The sequence below is a fragment of the Ctenopharyngodon idella genome, chromosome 22 (assembly GCF_019924925.1).
Source record: "Ctenopharyngodon idella isolate HZGC_01 chromosome 22, HZGC01, whole genome shotgun sequence".
Classification (NCBI taxonomy): Eukaryota; Metazoa; Chordata; class Actinopteri; order Cypriniformes; family Xenocyprididae; genus Ctenopharyngodon; species Ctenopharyngodon idella.
Genome location: NC_067241.1, coordinates 912,362 through 937,032, shown reverse-complemented (window position 1 = coordinate 937,032; position 24,671 = coordinate 912,362). Strand labels below are relative to the sequence as shown.

General features: G+C 39.7%; 1 protein-coding gene across 3 annotated transcripts in view; it reads right to left on the bottom strand.

Moving 5' to 3' along the window:
• Nucleotides 1-23,007: 23,007 nt before the first annotated feature.
• The window catches only part of LOC127505425 (uncharacterized), a 92,015-nt gene continuing 90,351 nt past the window's right edge, over nt 23,008-24,671 (bottom strand). For all 3 annotated transcript variants that reach the window (XM_051880965.1, XM_051880970.1, XM_051880966.1), the window contains one exon: nt 23,008-23,407. In XM_051880965.1, coding sequence (XP_051736925.1) covers nt 23,407 — 1 coding nt within the window. In that variant the 3' untranslated portion in view covers nt 23,008-23,406. The remainder of the gene's footprint in view (nt 23,408-24,671) is intronic.

Below are 24,671 nucleotides of genomic sequence, written 5' to 3'. Positions count from 1 at the left end.
GCAATACAGTTTGTGCGCAAGTCCGGACAGAGATCGGCCAAAATAAAATGAAAAACCGTGTGATGGGGGTGGTCATAAAATGAACCTATCACACATTACAGAACTGTACACAGTTAACACATCATTATTACAACCAAAATAAATGTTTTATTTACCTCTTAAATAAAGAGTGTGGCTTGCTGGAATTTTTTAAAGCACTTAGTTTCACAACACTAGAACAAAACTTATTCCCATCGTACATATGTTAGATTTGTTCCCCGCACAAGCAGCCACAGTCCTTAGCTCTCCAGTGTTTGTACTGATTTTGTTAGGTCGCAACGCAGAATCACGGGGAAATCGCGCGGCGGCGGGTACGTGCCTTTTACATCAACGAAAGGTGGTGTTCAGATGTAACTGTGTTAAAGAAGATGTGCTTGTCCCGATCTTGAAACACTTCATTAACTGCAAACCATTCTATTCGCCGCGGGAGTTTTGCTCGTTCATTCTGGTGAGTGTCTACATTCCTCCGCAAGCGCATGTGAGCTCGGCATTACAGATACTCGCTGTATGATCACAGAGAGTGAGCAACAAACACCCAGACTCTGTTTTAATCATTCTCGGGGACTTTAATAAAGCGATTCTCTCACGTGAACATCCCAAAATACAGACAGCATGTTACTTGTCCCACCTGAGACAATAATACACTGGATCACTGTTACACAGCAATAAAGGATGCAATATCACTCTGTCCCTTCGGCAGCTTTGGGCTCTCTGAACATCTGTATTAGTTACATCTCATACCGACCTACAGACAGAAACAGTAAATCAGCTAAACCTGTAGCAAAGACAGTGTAAAGAGATGGGACCACCGAAACAAAGCAAAAAGTATTCGATATGGACTTGATTGAAGTGTTTTTGTAAGCTGCTGCCACTGATCTGGATGAGCTCACAGAGACTGTTACATCATATATCAGTTTCTGTGAGGATTTGTGCATACATACAAAGACTCAATTAATCCTTATCAACAACGTCAAACCGTGGTTTCAACTGCAATATATACTTCAGCCATGCTCCGTCATGCCCAAGAAGATGCTCGCAGAGTCTTGTACAAAACGACCAAAATACACATTGGAAAAAGGAGATCAGAGTTGGCAAAGTAGGAATTATACAGATAAGCCCTTCGGAATCAGTATCTCTTCTAATGACATACGGCATCAGATGTGGAAAGGTCTGACAGTCATCACCAATTACAAGACACCATCCCCCAGCTCTGTGAAGAATCAACAACTGGCAGACGATCTGAACGAGTTTTATTGCAGGTTTGAAAAAACATCATTCACACCTCCTGTAACCCCCGTCTCCCTCACACCTGCAGTTCATTTCAGTGAAGATGACATGCGCCAGGTCTTCAGAAAGAACAAGAGAAGAAAGGCACCAGCCCCAGACAGCGTTTCACCAGCCTGTCTGAAAACCTGCGCTGACCAGCTGGCCCCCATCTTCACACAGATCTTCAACAGATCACTGGAGCTGTATAAAGTCATCCCATCCACCATCATCCCCATCCCAAAGAAATCCAAAATTATGGACTTAATGACTACAGACCTGTGGCTCTAACGTCTGTGGCCATGAAATCATTTGAAAGACTGGTTTTGGCATCTGAAGGACATCAGGACCCTTACTGGACCCCCTGCAGTTTGCTTACCAAGCAAACAGGTCTGTGAATGATGCAGTCAATATAGGGACTGCATTATGTTCTGTTACTGCATCTGGACAGACCAGGGACTTATGTGAGGATCCTGTTTGTGGACTTCAGCTCTGCTTTTAACACCATCATAACATCACTCCTCCAGCCCAAATTAACTCAGCTCTCTGTGCCCACCACTGTCTGTCAGTGGATCACCAGCTTCCTGACAGACAGGCAGCAGCTAGTGAGGCTGGGAAAATTCTCATCCAGCACCCGCACCATCAGCACCGGCGCCCCTCAGGGCTGTGTTCTCTCCCCACTGCTCTTCTCCCTCTACACCAATGACTGCACCTATAAAGACCCCTCTGTCAAGCTCCTGAAGTTTGTGGATGACACCACACTGATCGGCCTCATCCAGGACGGTGACGTGTCTGCTTACAGACTGGAGGTTGAACAGCTGGCTGTCTGGTGCAGTCACAATAACCTGGAGCTCAACACGCTCAAGACAGTGGAGATGATCGTGGACTTCAGGAGAAACCCCCCTGCTCTCCCCCACCTCATCATCATGAACAGCACTGTGACAGCAGTGGAGTCATTCAGGTTCCTGGGCACCACCATCTCCCAGGACCTGAAGTGGGACAACCACATTGAGTCCATTGTGAAAAAGGCCCAGCAGAGGTTGTACTTCCTTCGCCAGCTGAGGAAGTTCAACCTGCCACAGGAGCTGCTGAAACAGTTTTATTCTGCCATCACTGAATCCATCCTCTGCACTTCTATATCTGTCTGGTTCAGCTCAGCTACCAAATCTGACCTCAGAAGACTACGTCAGATAGTCCGGTCTGCTGAGCGAATCATTGGTACAACCCTCCCCACTCTCCAAGAACTGTACTGATCCAGAGTGCGCAAAAGGGCTGGCAAAATCACTCTGGACCCCTCACATCCAGCACACTCCCTCTTTGAACTGTTGCCGTCTGGTCGACGCTACAGAGCCCTGAGCACCAGAATGACCAGACACAGGAACAGTTTCTTCCCTCAGGCGATCCATCTCATGAACACTTGACAAACACGGAACACACACACTATTATACATTATTTACTTAAAACACACTTATTTATATTTCAAATTTGCACACATCATAACTGTACATACAAATTGTCTATATTATATATTGTTTTTTGCTTTTTTTGCACTTTGTCTATCTTGTATATTTGTATATTATTCTTTTATTCTTTTTATTATCTGTGACTTGTCTTGTCGCTGTCACTCTGTTGCACTGTGGAGCTTCTGTCACTACAACAAATTCCTAGTATGTGTAAACATACCTGGCAATAAAGCTCTTTCTGATTCTGATTCTGATATCAAAACACTATATCAGGGAATTCAGAAATCATAATAAATATGTACATAATCACCACATTGGCCAACAATCAAATAAACGTGTCAAAGAAAATTCTCATCAAACAATATTTGTGAGTATATTAACAAAATATTCATCAATTTTCAAACATTTGAAACATTTCGTGTTTTAAAGTCCACAGCGTAAATAATAAAGTGATTAGTCCAACTCACACAACATAAAAGCAATGACTCAATGCATTAAGCACTTCTAACAGTTCATGAATTAAAGGATTAGTTCACTTTCAAATGAAAATTAGCCCAAGCTTTACTCACCCTCAAGCTATCCAAGGTGTATTTGACTTTCTTCTTTCTGATGAACACAATCGGAGAAATATTAATAAATATCCTGACACATCCGAGCTTTATAATGGCAGTGAACGTGACCAACAAGTGTGAGCTGAAGAAAGTGCTTCCATCCACATCCATCCATCATAAACGGTTCTCCACATGGCTCCAGGAAGAGTGAACTGTTTCAGTCCTACCTGGAGTCAGACGCACAGTATCTTGGCTTTGTGTTTCACAGTCCGCACAAGAAAAGAGGAAACTCACTCAGAGTGCTGCAATGTGCACGCTCCCGTCAAGCGTCTTTCAGGAATAGTAACAATGATAATCCCGACACTCTTTCAGAGTTCAGCCAGCGAAATTCTCAGAAACACAGCAACCTTCAATCAGGTTTGTCGTTTTCGGCAGTGTTGAATTGGAAACTCATAAGAATGTCTAATATTCAGCTTACGCACAGCCCAAACACAGCTGATGAATGAGTCTTTCAGGAATAGCGACAGCGATAATCCCGACATTCTTCCGCATTGCAGCCAGCAAAGCACTCAGAACGGACTGCCTACTCATTCGCATAAAACAATACATTGATTTAAATTTTGCAAGACACTTTTTGTTTAGAAAGACAGTATGCGTGGAGGTGTAAATAATAGGGTGCAACAGCTGACATCAGCTGATTGGTCAAATTCTAAACCCACCTATATCAGCTGATATGATTGCTAGGCACTCAATTGGCAACTCTGAAACAGGGCGCATTACTTAAACACAGCTTCAGTCTGCCTGCTTTGCAATCCACCTCCTTAAACTTGTGTTTAACTTAATCATTGTCATTCTGTTCTCATTTATGCATGCTCTGTCCTCAATTGGGGGATTTGCGCTGCTTTCCCAGTTTAAAAAAAATGGGAGGTTGTCCCCAGAAGCTGCTGCTGTTCCCTGTCTTAGCTTTTCATGGAGCTCATGAAAAGGACAGGGAATTTAGAACAGAGCCATACCGCCAAATGAAACTTTAGCAAAATAAGCCAATAGAAGTTGACTAAAAAGTTTGTCTATGGTATTTTTGACTGGTGGTCCTGGCTGAAATAAGGTTATAACACCAAAAACTACTAGCCTAACTCAAATAAATGTTAAATATGGTTAAAGACAGTCAGTAATAAAATAAGAACAAATAATCAAATTACGAGCAATAGCACAAATAAATATAATAGAACAACCATATACAAATGAAATAAACAGTTCTTTTCAGATTTTCATGTAGGTCTAAACTAGATTTTCAGGTACAGGAATAGTTATCTACTGTAAAATATTACTGCGTAGTCTTCACTGTATAAATAGATTAACCCTTATTAAAGTTATTCAGTCAAGAGCACTGAACATTTTTTTTTCTGTCTTTTGTTTGATTAACAGGAATATTAGGCTACTGTCACTTTTAAGAGCTGCACAGATCCAATATACTTTTACACATGCATCTTATTCTCATAAGTTTATGTCCACTTAAGAATAATCTAACTGTTTTTGTTGCCAATGATTGTTTCCTCTAGGATTTGTTTTCCAGTGGTGGGCCTATTTCCACAGGGGGAGTGGGCCTTACTCATTTTTCCATGTACACCGCCCCCTCCCCCCTGGTGGTTAATCCTCCCCATCCAAGAATCATGCACCACTTTCTGAGGAATTGAAAAATTAAAACAACCAGCCATCTCAACATCACATGTATATTACTTATATTGTCTATTTCTCCCTTTACCCTGTGCAACTGTGTAGGTTTAAAAGGTGCTTTACAAATGTATAGCAATAGTCTTCTTTCAGCTGTTGCCCAACAGCTTTATTGGGATTGGCTGTACAACCTGTAAATGATCACATTAGATGTTTGTATTGAAGAGGGCTCTGCCCTTTTCTTTTGTTTCCTGCTTTGTTGGGGGGTTAATTCATGTATGTTACATGTGCCAGCAGCAGCAGCATGTCTTACATGCTCACAGCAATGCTGTGAATGTTTTGGCCATAGCAAGTCTCAGTACTGTGTCTTGCTCTGCAGCAGCAGCAGCATAGCAGATCTATTCTGCCAAGACCTAATACATTAACATTGCCATATCCATTACCATGCCATTCTCTATTACCATACCTATCTCCCGATAGTTGTCATGACAGAACTGTTTTAAATAATTAGTTGAATCTGTAAATGCAACAAATCAGGTTTGAACATTCATTTTAGCAGTGCAGTGACATCAGAGGATTTATCTCTGAAATGAATGGAAGAGAAAGAGAAAGAGAGAAATGCATAATATATTGGCTGCAGGATGGAAGACTTTCATTTAATTAAACAAGTCTTGATAGGCTACAGTGTTGGAGAGTTGGACTGAATGTATGAATGATATGATATGATCTACATAAAAAATAAAGCCAAAAGTTCACATAAGAAAAATTCAATCACTCCTAACAGGTAAAAGCAGTCTAGGAGTGAATGTATCATGTCTGTCTTGAAATGAAAATCAGAGATGGAAAAAGAAAAATCTAGTCAAGTCACCTTTATTTATATAGCACAAATTTAAAAAAGCCCTATACAATATAGATGTTTCAAAGCTTTACAGTGATAAATAGGAAAGTAATAAGTAAATTGCTTCTTCCTTATTACCTCAATGTTTCTGATGGATTAAAGGGTTAGTTCACCCACAAATGAAAATAATGTCATTTATTACTCACCCTCATGCCGTTCCACTTCGTTAATCTTCGGAACACAAATTAAGATATTTTTGTTGAAATCCGATGGCTCAGTAAGGCCTCCCATAGCCAGCAATGACATTTCCTCTCTCAAGATCCATTAATGTACTAAAAACATATTTAAATCAGTTCATGTGAGTACAGTGGTTCAATATTAATATTATAAAGTGACAAGAATTTTTTGGTGCGCTTCAGGAAGCTTCGGAGCGTATGAATCAGCGTATCGAAACATGATTTGGATCGCGTGTCAAACCGCCAAACTGCTGAAATCACGTGACTTTGGCGCTCCGAACCGCTGTTTCGACACGCTGATTTCATAATGCTCCGAAGCTTCCTGAAGCAGTGTTTTGAAATCGGCCATCACTATATAAGTCGTTATTTTGTTTTTTTTGGCGCACCAAAAAATATTCTCGTCGCTTTATATATTATATTGAACCACTGACGTTTGAACTGTGATGTCTGTGATGTCAATGATTCACCCGAGGAGATGCACTAATGCAAGTTTCCTGCCATATATTTAGATTTTCATCCCATATATTCAAATTTCAATCCATAATTCAGACTTTCATTCATATATTCAAACTCTCATTCCATAAATTCAGAATTTCATTTCATATATTCAAGTTCCATCCATATAATATTCAGACTTTCATTCCATATACTCAAGCTTCATATTATAAATACAATAATTTCCTGAACTATGGCATGCCATAATAAATAAATATATATATATATATATATATATATATATTATAATAGTCGATATGGCAACTTTTAAACAAAATTTTAGTTTGTGCCCCCGCTCACCCCTTCTTCACCACTAGCAGAATGGGCTTTCAATAAACTTGACTGCCCTATGCAGTAGAAAGGCAAAAAAAATTGAAATTTGGTGCTACCTGACTAGAGAAAACAGAGAAAAAATAGGTAGGAAAATATCATAATGCACTGGTCATCCATCCAAGGCCACTCCCAGTATGCTATGGATACACGTGACCAGAGACAAATACTTCCTTATTTTATAGGTAATACTTCTTAGAAAACTTTTAGTAATAAAGGTGTTGACTTGTATTGTTCCCTGGTACAAGAATTTAAAGAGTAAACGTTTAGCAGGAATGATTTGTTTTTGGTTTCCAGTGAAGGATCCAGTGTGCTGTAGGCAGTGGCTAAATGCTGCAAAGAACTGTAAATAGTTTTGCACATCACAGAAAATAAGTTCACTATGCGTTGCAAAATACGGTGGATAAATGCAATATCACACTTTTAATCATGTTGTTGCCCTCTATATCTATGCAGTTCTGATTACCAGTGGCCTTGTGAGAAGACACAACAGTGCTCTTGCTACGTGATATCACTTAAATCTACAGTCCGAACATTTTTGGTTAAAATTATTCCAAAATTCAATTTTTGAGGCAAGTACATAACCAGCCAGTATCTCCTTACCTTAGCTTGATTCACAACGGTAGGCTTGTAATAATGTTTTATACTAAGAGTAGTACTGGTGGGTTTCCGCGGGGAAATTCAAGCATGCAACCGTTCGTCTTTGCGTCATTACGTCACGTCTGTAAACAAGGAACAAGTCCCAGCTAGTAGGCTTATACACCATGTAGGATGCAGCTTGTAGCGGATCATTATAGCCTTTTCTCACAGCAGATGAAATAATTAAACTTATCATTTTGATGGCGGATTGTAATCCAGAAATATCCAAATGACAGTCATCAGTGACAACTGGAGATTCAACCCGTAGTCAAAAGCAAAAGACGTCGGACTGCGGAGTGGCTACAGAAATTGAAATCTACAGGTAACTCAAATAAACACTAAATACACATAATCACGCAATGCTGATGTTGTTAACAGTTACAATAATTTGCACGGTTTGGCATGATCCGAGCTAAGCGATCGTGATATAATCACCATTGGCAACAGGATTTATTGTAAGCCTAATGCTTTTTTTCCTCAGTTGGTCAGAACAAAAGTGGCAGACATGTTATTTACTTCTTCAGATGACATTTTCTGGTGAAAATTCTTATTTTGGTCATACTTCCAAGATGTAGAATCTGTGTTTCCAAAGTACAGTATCCACACCGATGTGGTGACTGACACCAAACATTAGATTTATCCGCACGGAGTTGTGCTGATGCACAACGCACGTAACAATAATAATTCTGCATATAACTGAAACTGCAGCTTTCAACAGAGATGGCGACAAAGAGGCAAAATTTCCGGACTGCAGCTTTAAATGAAGTCTTTAGAATTAAACAGACTGACAAACAGATAGATACATAGATTGTTTAGTGTATTGTTAGGCATTTCTAGGTGTTTGCATCAAGCATACATAGCTTGAAAGCTTTTTTTCCCCCCAGATGATAAAGATTGGAAGAAAAAAAAAAAAAAAAAAAAAAAATCATTTATAGCTTGAAAAAGCTCTTAAACTATATGCTTATTTTTTGCCAGCAGAACAGTTGAGCCTTATTTGGGCATTTATGGTCTCAGTTTCTGCACTGCTTTTATTACAGCACCGTTTCTTCATATAAGCAGTGAGCAATGATTACTTAGACTGCAGCACATTTCACCCCAATCACAGATCTCACTGTTGTCCCCTGAGCTTACTACACACACCCTACTATCTACTCCCCTCTCGCTCAGTCAGATCTGTCTCTTTCTTCCTCTTATTTTTTCCACCCCCTTCCTGCTCGCTGTCGTAGATGTGACGTTGGTCAGTTTGTCGTGGGAAGCGAACAGGAATTCTTGGAGGAGCTTGTAAAGAATCTGTGCCTGGTCATCTCTGGGTCTCCAAAAGGTCCAGCGTGCCTTTCTGCTGAGACTCTCTAAACAAGAGAAATATATGGATTCGGTTGTTTGTTCACAGGAGTCTCCTAGAGACACATTTCCTGAAACACTCTGAATTAAATATTCTCAAGAGGTGCGTGAATTGCAAGGGAGAATGCTCCACACCCACTATAACAAGCAGCACTGGCAAAGACTGCCCATGTACAATCACAGTTTCAAATCACAACCACGGATTATATATATATATATATATATATATTTCATGCATATATTTCATTACTGTGCAGTGAAATACTGTACATATAAAAATGTTTACATTCTGTACTGATGGTGTTCAGTCAGTCTACCCATCGGTGCAAGCCAGCTTATGCAGTTAGCACATGAAAAGCTTTGTAAATGTTCATTCTCTCTCCTTTGCCATTTGGCAGGTTTAAAACTCTTGGCATGTTCAACATTTGATGAGTAATTACAGTCACATTTTCTGCTCTATTCTCAGCATGCAACAATGTTTTAATGCCTTGTGAGGTACTGCACACCAGTTTTATTTTAGTTTTATTTTAGTTTTTTGTTATAGTTTTTGGTCATTTTATTCTTTTTTTAATTTTTTTTTTAATTTAATGGTATTTATATTGCTATTTAAGTTTAATTTATTTTTATTCCAGTTTTAGCTTTAGCTTAGTTTTTATTTACTCCCAGTTAATAATTTTACTGCTTCAACTTATTTCAGTTTATTGCCAAGGCAACATTTCTAATTTTCATTTGGATTAAGTTTTTCAACTAATATTTATATTTTAATTTATTTCAGCTTCATTACAATTAACAAAAATATTTTGTATAGTTTAGGTTTTAGTTAACAATAATTACCTGCTGCACACTGATGGTAGCAACAGTTTGTCACTGGAAGGCCTAGTTTATTCTTAGTAGTCTGTGAACCCAAGCCAAGGCTTTTATCAGTGGACTCCAGCAGCACTGTGTAGCCCCCTCCCTAGAGGGAGAGTTGGAGGAAGTCATAGGATGAAAAAAAAAAAAAAAAAAAAGGGCCATTAGAAGGCCTCCACAGGCCCCATGGGTTCATTAAACTGCCTTAATCTTGTATATCAAGGCACTGGCCATCTCAGAACTCAGTTCTGTTAGAGAGGGACTGCTGAGTCTTTCCCTAAATGTCAGATTACGACAGCTCTATTACCTCTGCATTTCCTTTCTGTTAAAAATACCAGGACTTTGGGAGTCAAGTAAGTGCTCTTCGGTACCTTGAGATAGCAATAATTAGTAATAAAGGGTCTGCATAAACAAGCAAACATATAGTGATTGCTTGATTGCACAACTTGTTCAAATAATATACTGTAGCAACCACTTTAAAAATTTTATATAACGAAAATATGTGAAAGTAACCACATTTTGATACTCCAGAGTAAAATCTTCTTCAGTGTGTGTTTACTGATTAAATGCGAGCAGCAAATGAGCTCCATGTTTTTCTGAACCCACTAGTATCCGGGCCCAAACCAGATGTTACACCAATAACATAGGAGCACAGATGTGACCAACAGCGGAAAGCAAGCAAAGTAGTCTGAGAACAACAGCTCACAACAGCAGACCACAGAAAGACAAAGTGAGAGAGAAAATTTTCAATTTCAAAAAACCTTTATTACAAATTTAAAATATTGTCCAGTCAATTAATACACTGTTAAACAAGAATCAAAACAGAAAAGCAAAATTATCTTAAAGGGTTAGTTCATCAAACAATGAAATTTCTGTCATTAAGTACTCACCCTTATGTCGTTCCAAACCCGTAAGATCTTCGGTCATCTTCAGAACACAAAATTCACAAAAGATATATATATATATTTTTATCCCCCAAAGAAAGCAACGTAATTATCATCATTCAAGGTCCAGAAAAGTAGTAAAGACATTGTTAAAATAGTCAACGTGACTACAGTGGTTCAACCTTAATGTTATAAAGCGACAAGAATATGTTTTGTGCGCAAAAACACAACAAAAATAAAGACTTTATTCAACAATTTCTTCTCTACCCTGTCAATGTCCTATGCAGTTGACGCAGTAAATGCAGTGTAGGCTTTCGTTATGTCCAAACACTGGCTTAATATTGGCTGACGCTGTTCACGTAAGCACCACGACGCATGCGTGTGATGCTGACACAGGAGCCAGCCAATACTCAGACGGCATTCGGACGTAAACACAGAAGCGCTGTACTGCATCAATAGCGTAGGAGACTGACAAGGTAGAGAAGAAATTGTTGAATAAAGTCACTATTTTTGTTTTGTTTATGCACACAAAAAGTACTGACAACGTCGAGGCATACTCCTAATGAGATGACGGATGGTGTCCTGGGGTATTTCCTCCAGATCTGGACCAGGGCGTTCATCCTCCAGGTACTGCCTGCATACTCTCGCCACATGAGGCCGGGCATTGTCGTGCACCAGGAGAAACCCAGGACCCACTTTCTTTCTTTCTTTCTTTCTTTATTTATAAAGCACTTTCACACAACTACTAGTTGATCCAAAGTGCTGTACAATACAGGTAGAATAAAATGAATAAGAGACAACAAAACATTGAAACACAACATAACAATATGATTTACATAGCTAGATAAAAGCTTGACATAAGATGATTTTTAAGCCAGCATTTAAATACAGGCAGAGAAGGCGCAGCTCTAATAGAGGCTGGTAAATTGTTCCATAGACTAGGACCAGCAACAGCAAAGGCTCGATCACCTCTGCAATGGAACCTAGATCTAGGAACAGTGAGGAGACCAAGATTACTGGATCTTAGAGACCTATTTGGTTTATAAAGAGAGATTGCCTCAGAGAGATATGGTGGGGCTTGATTGCGCAAGGATTTGTAAACAAAAGTTAAGATTTTAAAACTAATTCTAAATTTAACTGGTAACCAGTTTAGTGAAATAAGAATGGGCGAGATGTGGTCGAACTTTCGTCTGCCTGAAATCAATCTTGCAGCAGCATTTTGGACCATCTGTAAATGCACTATAGAAGACTGACTTATACCATAGTAAAGTGAATTACTGTAATCTAGACGAGATAGAACAAACAAGTGAATAATCTGTTCAAACTGTTTAACAGAGAGTAAAGATTTGATTTTTGATTTGAAAATAATGTCAATGGCCTCCACCTGTAAAAACACTTCTGTTTAGGGGTTGTCTCATTGTTGCCCATCTAGTGCACCTGTTGTTAATTTCATTAACACCAAAGCAACTGAAACTGATTAACAACCCCCTCCCCTCTGCTACTTAACTGACCAGATCAATGTTTACCTGACTTGATGCTATTCTCTGATTTAAAAATGTTCCTTAATTTTTTTGAGCAGTGTATTTAAAACCACAAATAAAAACTCCAACAGAAAAAGTTTCACCAAAACAAATAAATAAATTTATGTAAAACAGTAAACAAAGGCTTTAGTCTAACACATTGCATAAATGCATGGAACACAGTTTCTCTCTGCAAACAAAATGGACAGTCATAACTAACACCAGGGTTTAAAACTGAAATAAAAGCATTAACTGTAACTGCACCATGTAAAATTCTCCACTGCAAGTCTCCTACTTTTTTAGTTACTCTCCATTCTGGTTTTGTGCCCTCCCCTATCTGGAGGATGGTGTGCCAGGGTGTATCCACCCTATTATCTAAAAACCTTCTATTCAAAGATTTGACAACTTTTATACAAGGCTTTTCCAGAAGCCGGATCTGAACCCAAAAATGACACATTTTCAGAATACAAAAAAAAAAAAAAAAAAAAAAACACACCATTACACTCTTCTAAATTAGGTGATAACAGATTGGGAAATGGATATCTGCAGTTTGGAATAATTAATCCCTCTGTATAGTCCGCCAGCAGTTTGAATTCTTATGTTGTGAGAGCAGACCTCCACCTTTCAAGAAGTTTAACCACTACACATGTTGATCGAATGCCCAAATGTTCAGCTACTAAGTGAATATTCTTAAAGCCTGTTCCTGTGAAAGATGTCCAAGCGTTGTTACTCCAGAACTGATCAGAATTCCTTCAAGTACGAGGAAGAGACCTTCACATGACATATCCAAACCATGAATCAAAGGTTCTTGCAACAACCAGTGAAAGGAACTTGTATTACTGAGGCTTTGCACTATAATGCAAAATAGCAAAAGCTATGGATTTCCAGCTTGAGACCACTGAGTCCACTGGTCCAGTCAAAAGTCTCTGTGCAAATTGAAATCGAAAAGCTGCTGTTCTGCTCTGTAAATGAGTCTGTACAAAACAGCTTTTGGAACCCATTGGATAATCATTAATCAGTTAATTATCAGTTAATCAGTCTCCCTTTTTTGGCAACAAAGTGAGAACCGCTCTACGGCAACTTATGGGTAGCCTCCCATTGGTTAAGCATTCCCCAAGCACCTCCAGTAGATCCAGACTCACCTCCGGCCAGAAAGACTTGTAAAAGTTGACTGGTAGCCCATCAACTCCAGGGGCTTTGCCACACTGCATACTTTGAAGAGCTCTTTTCAACTCCTCCAGAGTTAAAGCTTTACTGAGTTCAGCATTAGCTTCTTTGGATAACTGAGGTAAATTATCAAGGAAGACATTACCAGCAGTTTGTTCATGAGTGAATTCACTTTTGTACAGTTCTTCATAAAAACTAATTTCTCTTCTTTGAATATCAGAAGGGTCTGACAAGAAGACTCCAGCATCTGAGCACAAGGCATGAATAAACTTTCTCTGCCCATTTTCTTCTCTAAGTTAAAGAAAAATTTTGAGGGTGCATCCATCAATTCTATGCTTTGAAAGCATGATCTGACCAGAGCTCTTTGTGTAACTGTGTCTAGCAGTTCAGCTAATAAGTTTTTCTTTTTATTAAAAGTTTCAAAATAGATAAAATTTCCTGTACTGTCAGCAATCCCCTGAATTTCTACTAATTCTTTTACTATCGTTTTCATTGAACAGGTTATGTCTCTCGTGACGTTGCAAATATATTGTTGGCACAACTGTTTAACCTGTACTTTTGCAATGTCCCACCACTGCTGTAAAGACTTTAAAGAAGATTTTGTAGTTTTAAAATTATTCTAGAATTCTTTAAAAATATCTTTAAAATTATTTTTTTACATAATAAATTATTAAAATGTAAGCCTTTTTGGCTTAATGGAGCTCAAAGACACAACGCACTGTATGATGTAAGCTATGATCAGAAAGGCTTACTGGAACAATTGAACAGCTTATGAAAAAACTAAGCTGGTGTTTGAAGTCATAAAATCTATCCAACCTTGCTAAAGAAATTATATTATCATAAGCATAAGTCCATGTATATTGCCTCTGATTACCATGAAATTTTCTTTAAACATCAACCACCTTGTGATTTCAATAACTGAAAGAGCCTCTTTCGGGAAGGCATATGCGGCTTAACATGATTTCTATTGTGTGCTCAGTGCAATTGAAATCCCCACCTGAAAATAATAAATCCTCAGGACTGCAATTACATAAAACATTGCTCAGTGTGTGTAGAAAAATCATTCTTTCTAATGCATTGGTTGGGACATACACACACAAATGAAAACAAAAGAATGATTTTAAAAATGAGCTATAACTTTTAAAAGACTACCTTTTATTATCATCTCCTCTACCTTATAAGAACAGGGAATAAAATGGCAACTCCACCACTGGTTGAGGTCAAATGATGATAAACCATCAAATTCTCTTACCCAATCAGAAGTATTTAATACATCACTATGGTTTCCTGAGCAAACAAAACATAAATTTTCTTCTGTTTTATTATCTTAAATAATTGGGATCTAATGTATTAAAGATTTATTAACATTACTGTAGTATTAAGCAGATTGTGACTGAAAACTGTTGTAGTGGAACGAGGCCGCTTGAGCGATTGTTAATGAAAGACTAGAGCAACACATGGCTCTAGAGCAGTGGAGCTTTTATTATGCCCCAGACGGCCGCTTCTGCTTCTTCCAGTCATGCGTATGTGGGGTAACGCAGGGCTGTTTTATCATATTAGATACATTTGTGTGTGTGTTGTTATACGCTCAAATCCGAAAAGCCTTATTCTACTTCAGGAAAGGAGTGTTTGGCCGTCATCTAGGCCCTAGAACACTTCAGACCGTATGTTGAGAGTCTTCACGTGACCATTGTCTCAGACCACAGCAGTCTAAAATGGTTAATGTCCCGTCCAAATCTCACAGGCAGGTTGGCTAGGTGGTCCCCCCCGCTTACAGGATTTTGATTTTAACATTGTCCATAAGCCAGGGGTGAATAATAAAGTTCCTGATGCCCTGTCTCGCAAACCCCATGCCTTCTTGTGACACACCCATGGACATTCTGCCTAAGTACGCTGTTATAGGGGGCCTTGACCTGCGTGCCTTGCCTCCTGTGATCTTTTCAGATCGTGAGCACATAAGACAGCTGCAACTCAATGATCTGGTTACAGGGGAACTTATACGCATGCTTGAGGGGCAAGAGGAGAGTGACACAGGAGAGCTGTCACAGTGTACAATGCATGATGATCTTCTGTACTTCAAAGACAGCAAAGTGCCTTGTAGCCTTCATCCTCTGAAGCAGCTTAAGCTTTATGCTCCTACTGCCATCAGATGATCTTTGCTGGAATATTACCATGATCACCCAACCGCTGGACATTTGGGGAAAACAAAAACTGTGGCAAGACTAAAACACAGATTTTTCTGGCCAAAAATGTTGTTGGAGGCCAAAAAGTATGTAATCTCTTTCGTTGTTTGTCAGTTTACTAAACCTAGTCAAAGGAAACCTGCTGGGTTTATGATACCGATTTGCCCCCAAAGACCCTGGGAGTACACTGGAGTTGACATTGTAGGGCCTTTACCTCGCACGTCTTGTGGAAATGCTTATATCCTTGTTTTTGTAGACTATTTTTCGAAGTGGGTGGAAGTCAGCGCCATGAGAGAAGCAACTGCACAGGTAGCGGCAAGCAAGCTGCTCAGTGAGGCCTTTGCATGACATGTTGCCCCTACATACCTGATTTCGGACAGAGGGTCCCCATTTGTTAGTGAACTTTTCAAAAATGTACTCTCTGCATTAGGCTCTGAACACAGACTCACGACTGCGTACCACCCCCAAACGAATGCAAGAGAGAGGGTGAATTGCACCTTGAACTGCTATTCCTGCCTACATCGGCAATAAACACACCGCTTGGGACCGCTATCTTCCACAAATTTGTTTTGCCCTGAGAACTGCCCCACATGAGAGTACGGGCCAAAGCCCTTCCATGTTGTTATATGGATGGGAAATGGATACGCCTCTTAATCTCATTACAAACTCTGATGGCCTTGGTGAGCCAGGTATTCCTTACCCTGAAAGCCTGACGTCAACAATTCAGGATGCACACGATCATGCAAGGGCTGTCCTGGATAGTAGCCACGCCAAAACAGAAAATTACTATGATCGTAAACGTCGTTCTGTCTCTTACTGTGTAAATGACCTGGTTAGAGAGTAAGGACACATCCCCGATCTGATGCCCTGGCTAGCTTCACAGCCAAGCTGGCACCTTTGTATAAAGCACCGTATCGTGTCACACAGAAACTGTCAGATGTGAACTATAGCAGGTATCTTTCATGTTGTGAACCCGCAACCATTCCGTACCTGGGATTCATGTAATGGCCCGCAGCATGTGACTTTAGAGAGTTGCTTGAAGTGCCTGGTGACAAGGATGAAAACTTTTCTGTCACAGAGTTTGCTGAGCCTGAATCCGGGGAGTACTGCAGACAGTCAGTGATGGACAATGTTGATTGTTTACCTGACCAGGGGGTCGACGTAACCTCTCAGACCGATCATTATTCTGTCAGTGACTGTGACCTTGACAGGCGTTGCTATAAGTTGAAACCTAGGCTGGTGCCAAGAATTACCTCTGGGTGGTCGACTAACAGGTGGACAAATACATACCACTCTGACAGACTTGACCTTAAATGATGTAGTATGCACGCCAGTGAAAGCTCATTGTTCTCTATTCGACACTGCAGAGTTTGCAATTATACATTTTCTGTTAATACACAGTCTGTTGACATGTTACATGTTTTGATGTTACAGAAAAAGTAAGTTGTAGAAACCAGAAAAGGTATCCCATTTTGCGTCTGTAATGGGTTATGTGCGGTTTTCTTTTAATTGAAATGTGTCACTACAAAATATGTATTTTGGTTCAACTGTACTGTCATGTATGCCAGTTGGTGCCATGTCAGTACATGCCCCTATGTGATCTGACACTCTTTACAACTGTTCATATATGAGGAGTGTGTAACAGCCACCTAATTTGTTATGTACCTTTAAGACGCCTCCCATGATGTCATGCGTTGTTTAGGTGGGTGTGTCTGTGTAGCTTTTGCGCTGGTGATATAGCGGACTGTTCTAATATACTCTGTTCCAGAAAGCATCCTGATTCTTTTATCATTTTTATTTGTAATTCTGCCAGAGTGTGCGTTGTATTTTTCTCCCTTTCATGTATGCAGAGAGTGCGAGGATCCTTTGAAGCTACGTATAAGACGTATGGGATTACCAACTCTATCGACTATGAGTATTATTTCCTCCTTTTATCCCCGACATCTGGGCAAATCTAAAACACTCTGGTTAAGGTTACACACGATTTGTTCAAAGCAGCAGATTCATTCCTAAAACACCACTGTGTGTTGCAGTTCTGCCCTGGCTTTGGCTGGCCCTTTTCGAGTGCAGGGCCGGAGCAGTAGGCCTTCAGCAAGCCTGGGTCATGCCCCAGATTCCGCCACTGAAAAACCTCACTCCACTTCCTCCTCCTCTCAATCCCATAACAAGGCTCTTCACATCTCTGCACGTCATAATACAATGTCCACCTCCCTCAGTGGTGGTTGCCGGCCTGTTCAAACTGCCTCACACACGCCAAGACACTGAAGGCTACCCTCGCTGCCACCGGTGAGACATCCAACTTCCTCCCTGACGTCTTCCTATCTTTCGGCCCTGCCAATGATACCTCCCATCGAAAAATTACAGTAGTAGGCATGAGACAAGCTCTGTTTAATGCAGACATGCAGTTCTCTGGTAGGTTAAACAAATCCTAGCTGTACGACATTTACGTCTCCCTAGAACTATCCTCTCTCCTATTTCCACCTCTGCCTCCGAAGCAGCTAAGAGAGCAAGCAAAGCCCACAAGGCCCCAAGCTTGCATCTCTCAACATCACCATCCTCCTGCACAAGGCCAGCCCTTCTATGAGCACTGGGCTGCAGCAGCAGGCCTTTTGCAAGCCTGGGCCATGCCCCAGACTTCACCGCTGCAAAGCCTCACTGGCACTCCCTTTCCACTCAGCCCTTTACCGCAGCTCCTCCAGTCTTTGTGCTGTTCAACGCTATGCCTGCCAGCTTCCCCTCAGCCTCCCAACCTTACTTTTCTCTCCTGCCACCTCCTACTCTCTAGTAGCGGGAAGTTCAGCAAAATAAACATCTTTTTTCAAGTCATTTCGTTCATTTCAGTAGAATATAATTGAAGTGTTACATGTTAAATACCCCAACACATACTACTTATGCAAACGTTTAATCACATTTGGAATAAAAAAATAAACTAATGGCTAATGCAGCCATGAAGATCAAATTATGAGTACGAAATGATTAATTAATTGCTTCAGGTTATGCAGTCTGTTAGTTCACCTCATCTCCCAATCAGAGTCGTTTTTTTCTTTTGTCACCTCACATTCATCACGTCTGTTCCCCAGAAAGATTAGTTCACCTCTCGTGTCTTCAGGTTCGAGTCATTAGTTCCGTCGTCAGTGTCTGATCTGGGCCGTGACAGCCATAGACATTATGTCTATGGTGACACCCCCATATGCAGTTGCATACCGGAAACAGAAATGATTAGTTCACCTCTCGAGTCTTTGGGTTCGAGTCGTTCGATCATCCCGTCACAGTCCTATAGGCTGAGTGCAGAAACAGAAATTATTAATTCATCTCTCGAGTCTTCGGATCCAAGTCCTTCGTTCTTTTGTCACGTGACCGCTTCCCGGCTCAGTGTCTCGCAACTAGAGGTCGATCGATTGATCAGCCGGCCGATATATCGGGCCGATTTTTGTCTTTTTTAAATTAATCGGCATCGGCCAATTGTGCTGCAAATTAGGCCGATTAATAGGCAGGCGCGATTGCCATTCCACCATCACAAAGGACCAGTTATACTTCATTTTCCGCGTTCCGCTGCATCTCGCGCACAGTTGAGCACGCGAGCCTTTCAAAGTATACTCCTTTGTCCGTGAGCACGGAAAAATGGATTTAGTGGACTGCTGTTTTGAAGCTCTCAAGTCACTCACACATGCCCTGTTGTACACGCGGATCGTCCTGCACACGGACGGGGTGTGCGAGCCTTTAACCAGCTGTAGTTTAGGCTACAGGTAGGCGCGGGTACCAAAACCTGGTAACGAGCCCAGCGGCTAAATTATTATACAAGCCTACGTTGTATAGATAAACTCTGACGTTATCAATTCTGTTTCTGTACGTTACTGGAGAATTTCTCTCCCTCTGAGGCTGCGTGTGAGACGGAGCAACTCACACTCTGCAGCCGTGCCTTGTTGACACACAGCTTCAACTAACGATGGCAGGGGAAAACAGACCAATTTGAAAAAGTAATTACGTTGTAGCCTACTAGAATTGATGCCAACCATGTTTATCATAAGTGCAACAAGTCATTTGCATGTGAAAGTAGAAACATGTGCAATTCAGATGAAACTACTGGCTAAAACATATTAACATTCCTCATTAAATGTGTCTGTGGGTCCGACACATAGCCTCCGCGACGTCATCGCTCGTGGCCAGTGCACTCTATGCAGTTATGAGCAGCAGGCTGTGTAAAATGTAAAATAAACTTATTTTTGTTATCACTTAGATTATGGCTATTTGACTAACAGTATAGAAGCATGCTTCAGAATAGTTTTGAGAAGGTGCTTAAAAAGTTGAGCCATGTATTATTATTACTATGAATTAGGCTACTACTAAGTTAATTTGACAATGTAGATTTTTGATTACCTGTTTTTTGTATATAATATTTATCGTATAAATTATTTTTAGTGCACTGATTGGAAAGGCTTGTGTTGTTCAATAAATGTTTAATTTAAGCAATTTTCTGTATAACTTAACTGTTAGATTTTATGAGATGAAGGGGGAAACAAAGAAAATCGGCCAAACATATCGGCCAAAAAAATCGGCATCATATATCGGCCAAGGGCTGCCCTGATTTCTAAATATCGTCATTGGCCAGAGAAAAACCCATATCGGTCGACCTCTACTCGCAACAAATACAACATTACGTTCATATTACTATTGACTATATGTTGTTTATATTTAGGAATTATATTAAATATAGCGGCAACCTATAGCTGCTGAGAGGCTAAGCAGCAGGAAAAAATCTGTGACACGTTCCCATGCTTTTAAAATCCATGAACATTTATTGTCATGATGAAATATAGTCCATATGTAAGAAAACACTTGAAACTGTAGAAACGTTACAAATGGTAAAACACGGTCAACAGAAAGTGGGCTACTCACCCCCTCTTTAACCACTATATTCAAAAACATAAACACTATCAGGTAAATAACCACCTATACCTGTGTGACCAAAATACCCAGAAATGCATACTCAAAATACAAGGTAACACTTTAGAATACTGATCCTTCATTAATGAATAACTACACAGTAACAAATGAGTAATGCATTATTAACACTCTAGTAACTACTATTAACTAACAAGAAACTCTGATTAATGAATTACTGAGTAATAGTGCTCAGTTGACTACTACATACAGGTTCATAATTAATGTGAATAATGCATAATGTATAATTAATTCTAAAGTGAAGATCATCGTATCCCACTAGTAATGACTGAAGTATTACCAAATACATCAGTAGGAATTACTGTACAAAACTGTACAAAAACCTCAAAAGTTTACAATGAATTCAGTAGTTACTCTCTAGAATTAATTAGTAATTCCTTCTGAAGGATTTGGTAATACTTCAGTCATACTAGTATTACTAATACTAGTGGGTTACCATGACCTTTACTTTAGAAATAATTACACATTATGCATCATTCATGTTAATTATGAACCTGTATATAGTAGTTCTTAGAAGTTCTCTGGGAGGTATGAAAAAACAGTAGTTACTGATTAGATAATTTTGAACTACCACATTCAACTTAGCACTATTACTTACTAATTTATTAATCAGAGTTTCTTGTTAGTTAATAGTAGTTACTAGAGTGTTAATAATGCATTACTCATTTGTTCCTGTGTAGTTATTCATTAATGAAGAATCAGTATTCTAAAGTGTTACCAAATACAAAATAAAAGACAAACATTTTCTGCACTTACATACCAGCCCCTGATTATTACATAAGTAGCATTCATAGTCTTGATTTTAACTTGCTGTGTGAATCCTTTTTTGTCCTTTATCGTGTGAACAATCTTGCCCATGATCCAGGAACTTCTAGGTGCATTATCATCCACTACCAGTACAACATCTCCCACCTGAAGGTTGTGTGTCTTTACCATCCACTTTTGGCGTACTTGTAGTAGATGTAGATATTCACCATTCCATCTTTTCCAAAATAGGCTGGCAAAATATTGAATTTATAAGCTTTGTTTTAAGAAGGAGACAATGATTCGGTGTTAAAGTTTCCAAGTTGTTGGGATCCATAGAAGATCTAGTTATGGGTTGATTGTTAAGAACGGATTGTATGAAGACCCTCTTCATCCAGACTTTTCCCTTGAAGAATGGAATTCAGGATTTTCTTTATTGATCTGCTGAGCCTTTCCTAGATCCATCCATGGTGCGATCCGGTAGGAGGATTGAAAGTCCATTTTATCTTCTTTTGAAGAAGAACACTGATGATCTGATTGTGATTCCAATTTTGTATCGCCTCCTGCAATTCACGCTCAGAAATTGGTTCCGTTATATGAACGTATTTCTTTTTTTCTTTCCTTTTTTCTTTTTATTTCGAACAACAACAAATAAAAAAATAAAATTAAAGCTGCAAGCAGCGATGAAAGGGCCCTCGCACCCGGGCTCACCGCCACCCGTTGGCCTTAGAAAAACAGTGAACAGTGGCCGATGTGCATGTAAGTGAGTAAATACAGAAGAATTACAACAAAGTCATTTCAAAGTGCCACATTTCCTGCTGCCAACAGGTGGCGCTTTGTCTGTAACTGAATATTGGCTTCAGGCCAGGACTATTATCAAACATGTGAAGTTTGGAGCAGATTGGACATTGTATGCCTGAGTTACAACAACTTCCTTTTTTGTGGCGTTAATCGCAAAAAATAGCTCTTAGCCAAGTGTTGCATGATTTAACGTGTTTCTAGTATGTTTGGTACTTCGTGGCATAATGAAATGTGTTTCTGGGAGTGAATTACAGTTTACAGCATGTCATTTCCTGTTGCCAGCAGGTGGCGCTATGACTAACTGAATGTTGGCATATAGATGTCTTTAGGCCAGGACTCTTATCACACATATGAAGTTTGGGGCGGATTGGACACTGTATGCCTGAGTTACAACAGCTTCCGTATCTTAGCAATGTTTCTGAGGTGGAAGAAGGCTGTTTTTGTAACATATGAGATATGATTTTCAAAGGACAAGTTGCTGTCTAATATAACACCCAGGTCTTTAACTGTCGAGGATGGAGTAACAGTACATCCTTCTAAATGCAGATTGTAGTCTGAGAGATTCTGTGTACAGGTTTTTGGCCCAATAAGTAATACTTCAGTCTTATCTGAATTTAACAGAAGAAAATTACTAGTCATCCAATGTTTTACTTCTTTAACACACTCTGTCAGTTTGGATAATTTAGAGATTTCATCTGGTTGTGTTGAAATATATAACTGAGTATCATCAGCATAGCAGTGGAAACTAATTCCATGTCTTCTTATAATATTACCAAGTGGCAGCATGTATACTGAAAATAGCAGAGGGCCTAACACAGATCCTTGCGGCACTCCATAATTTACTATCGTTATCTTAGATTTTTCCCCGTTTAAATAAACAAAATTGTGATGGTCTGATAGATACGACCTAAACCACTGTAATGCCTGTCCCTGAATACCAGTGTAATTTTGTAGTCGATCTAGGAGTATTTTATGATCTATAGTGTCGAACGCAGCAATGGGATCAAGTAGCACTAGTAGTCAAGTCAAGTCACCTTTATTTATATAGCGCTTTTTACAATTTAGATTGTATCAAAGCAGCTTTACATTGATAACTGGTACATTGTTTGGCTGCACAGCAGCTCTTAAAGAATAGTGTCAATGCAGGCAGATCAAAGCACTGTTGAATATCAAATGTCAAGTCAAGTGTCCCCAACTAAGCAAGCCAGAGGCGACAGCGGCAAGGAACCCAAAATCCATCAGGTGACATCAGGTGGCAGACAAGTGGCAAATTGGTGTTAAAATGGAGAAAAAAACCTTGGGAGAAACCAGGCTTAGTCGGGGTGCCAGTTCTCCTCTGGAGATACTTCAGGGCTGCGTTGTGGTCGTGTCAAGGTGCAGGTCCTTGGTCTCACCTGGATACGGCCCGGATCCGGTTGACTACGGTGAACCTCGGGATAAACAGAAAGACTAATATTAGCGTAGATGCCATTCTTCTTCTGATGTAACAAGTACATCAGGTGTTATAGGAAGAGTGTGTCTGCTTCCCGAACAATGCTAGGAAGATTGTTCCAGAGTTTAGGTGCCAAATAGGAAAAGGATCTACCACCTGCAGTTGATTTTGATATTCTAGGTATTATCAGCTGGCCTGAATTCTGAGATCGCAATAGACGTGAAGGACTATAATGAATTAGGAGCTCGCTCAGGTACTGGGGAGCTAAACCATTTAGTGCTTTGTAAGTAATTAGCAAGATTTTAAAATCTATACGATGTTTAACAGGAAGCCAATGCAGTATTGACAGAACTGGGCTAATATGGTCATACTTCCTGGTTCTAGTAAGAACTCTAGCTGCGGCATTTTGTACGAGCTGTAGTTTATTTATCAGGCGAGCAGAACAACCACCCAGTAGAGCGTTACAGTAATCTAGCCTTGAGGTCATGAACGCATGAACTAACTGTTCTGCATTTTTCATTGAGAGCATATGTCGTAGTTTAGATATATTTTTAAGATGGAAGAATGCGGTTTTACAGATGCTAGTAACATGGCCTTCAAATGAAAGATTGGTATCAAAGAGCACACCCAGGTTCCTAACTGACGACGAAGACTTAACAGAGCAGCCATCAAGTGTTAGACAATATTCTAGGTTATTACGTGAAGAAGTTTTTGGTCCAAAAATTAGAATCTCTGTTTTTTCTGAATTTAGTAGTAGGAAATTACTGGTCATCCAATTTTTTTATATCAGCTATGCATTCCATTAATTTTGTGAATTGGTAAGTTTCGTCAGGGCGCGAAGAAATATAGAGCTGAGTATCATCAGCGTAACAGTGAAAACTAACGCCATGCTTCCTAATGATATCTCCCAAGGGTAGCATGTACAGAGTGAACAGTAACGGTCCTAGTACTGAGCCTTGTGGTACTCCATATTGAACTTGTGATTGATATGACATGTCTTCGTTTACTACTACAAACTGATAACAGTCAGATAAGTATGATTTGAACCATGACAATGCAATTCCACTAATGCCAACATAATTTTCGAGTCTATTTAAAAGAATATTGTGATCAATAGTGTCAAATGCTGCACTAAGATCCAGTAACACTAATAGAGAGATACAACCACGATCTGATGATAAGAGCAAATCATTAGTAACTCTAATGAGAGCAGTCTCAGTACTATGGTACGGTCTAAATCCTGACTGGAAATCCTCACAGAT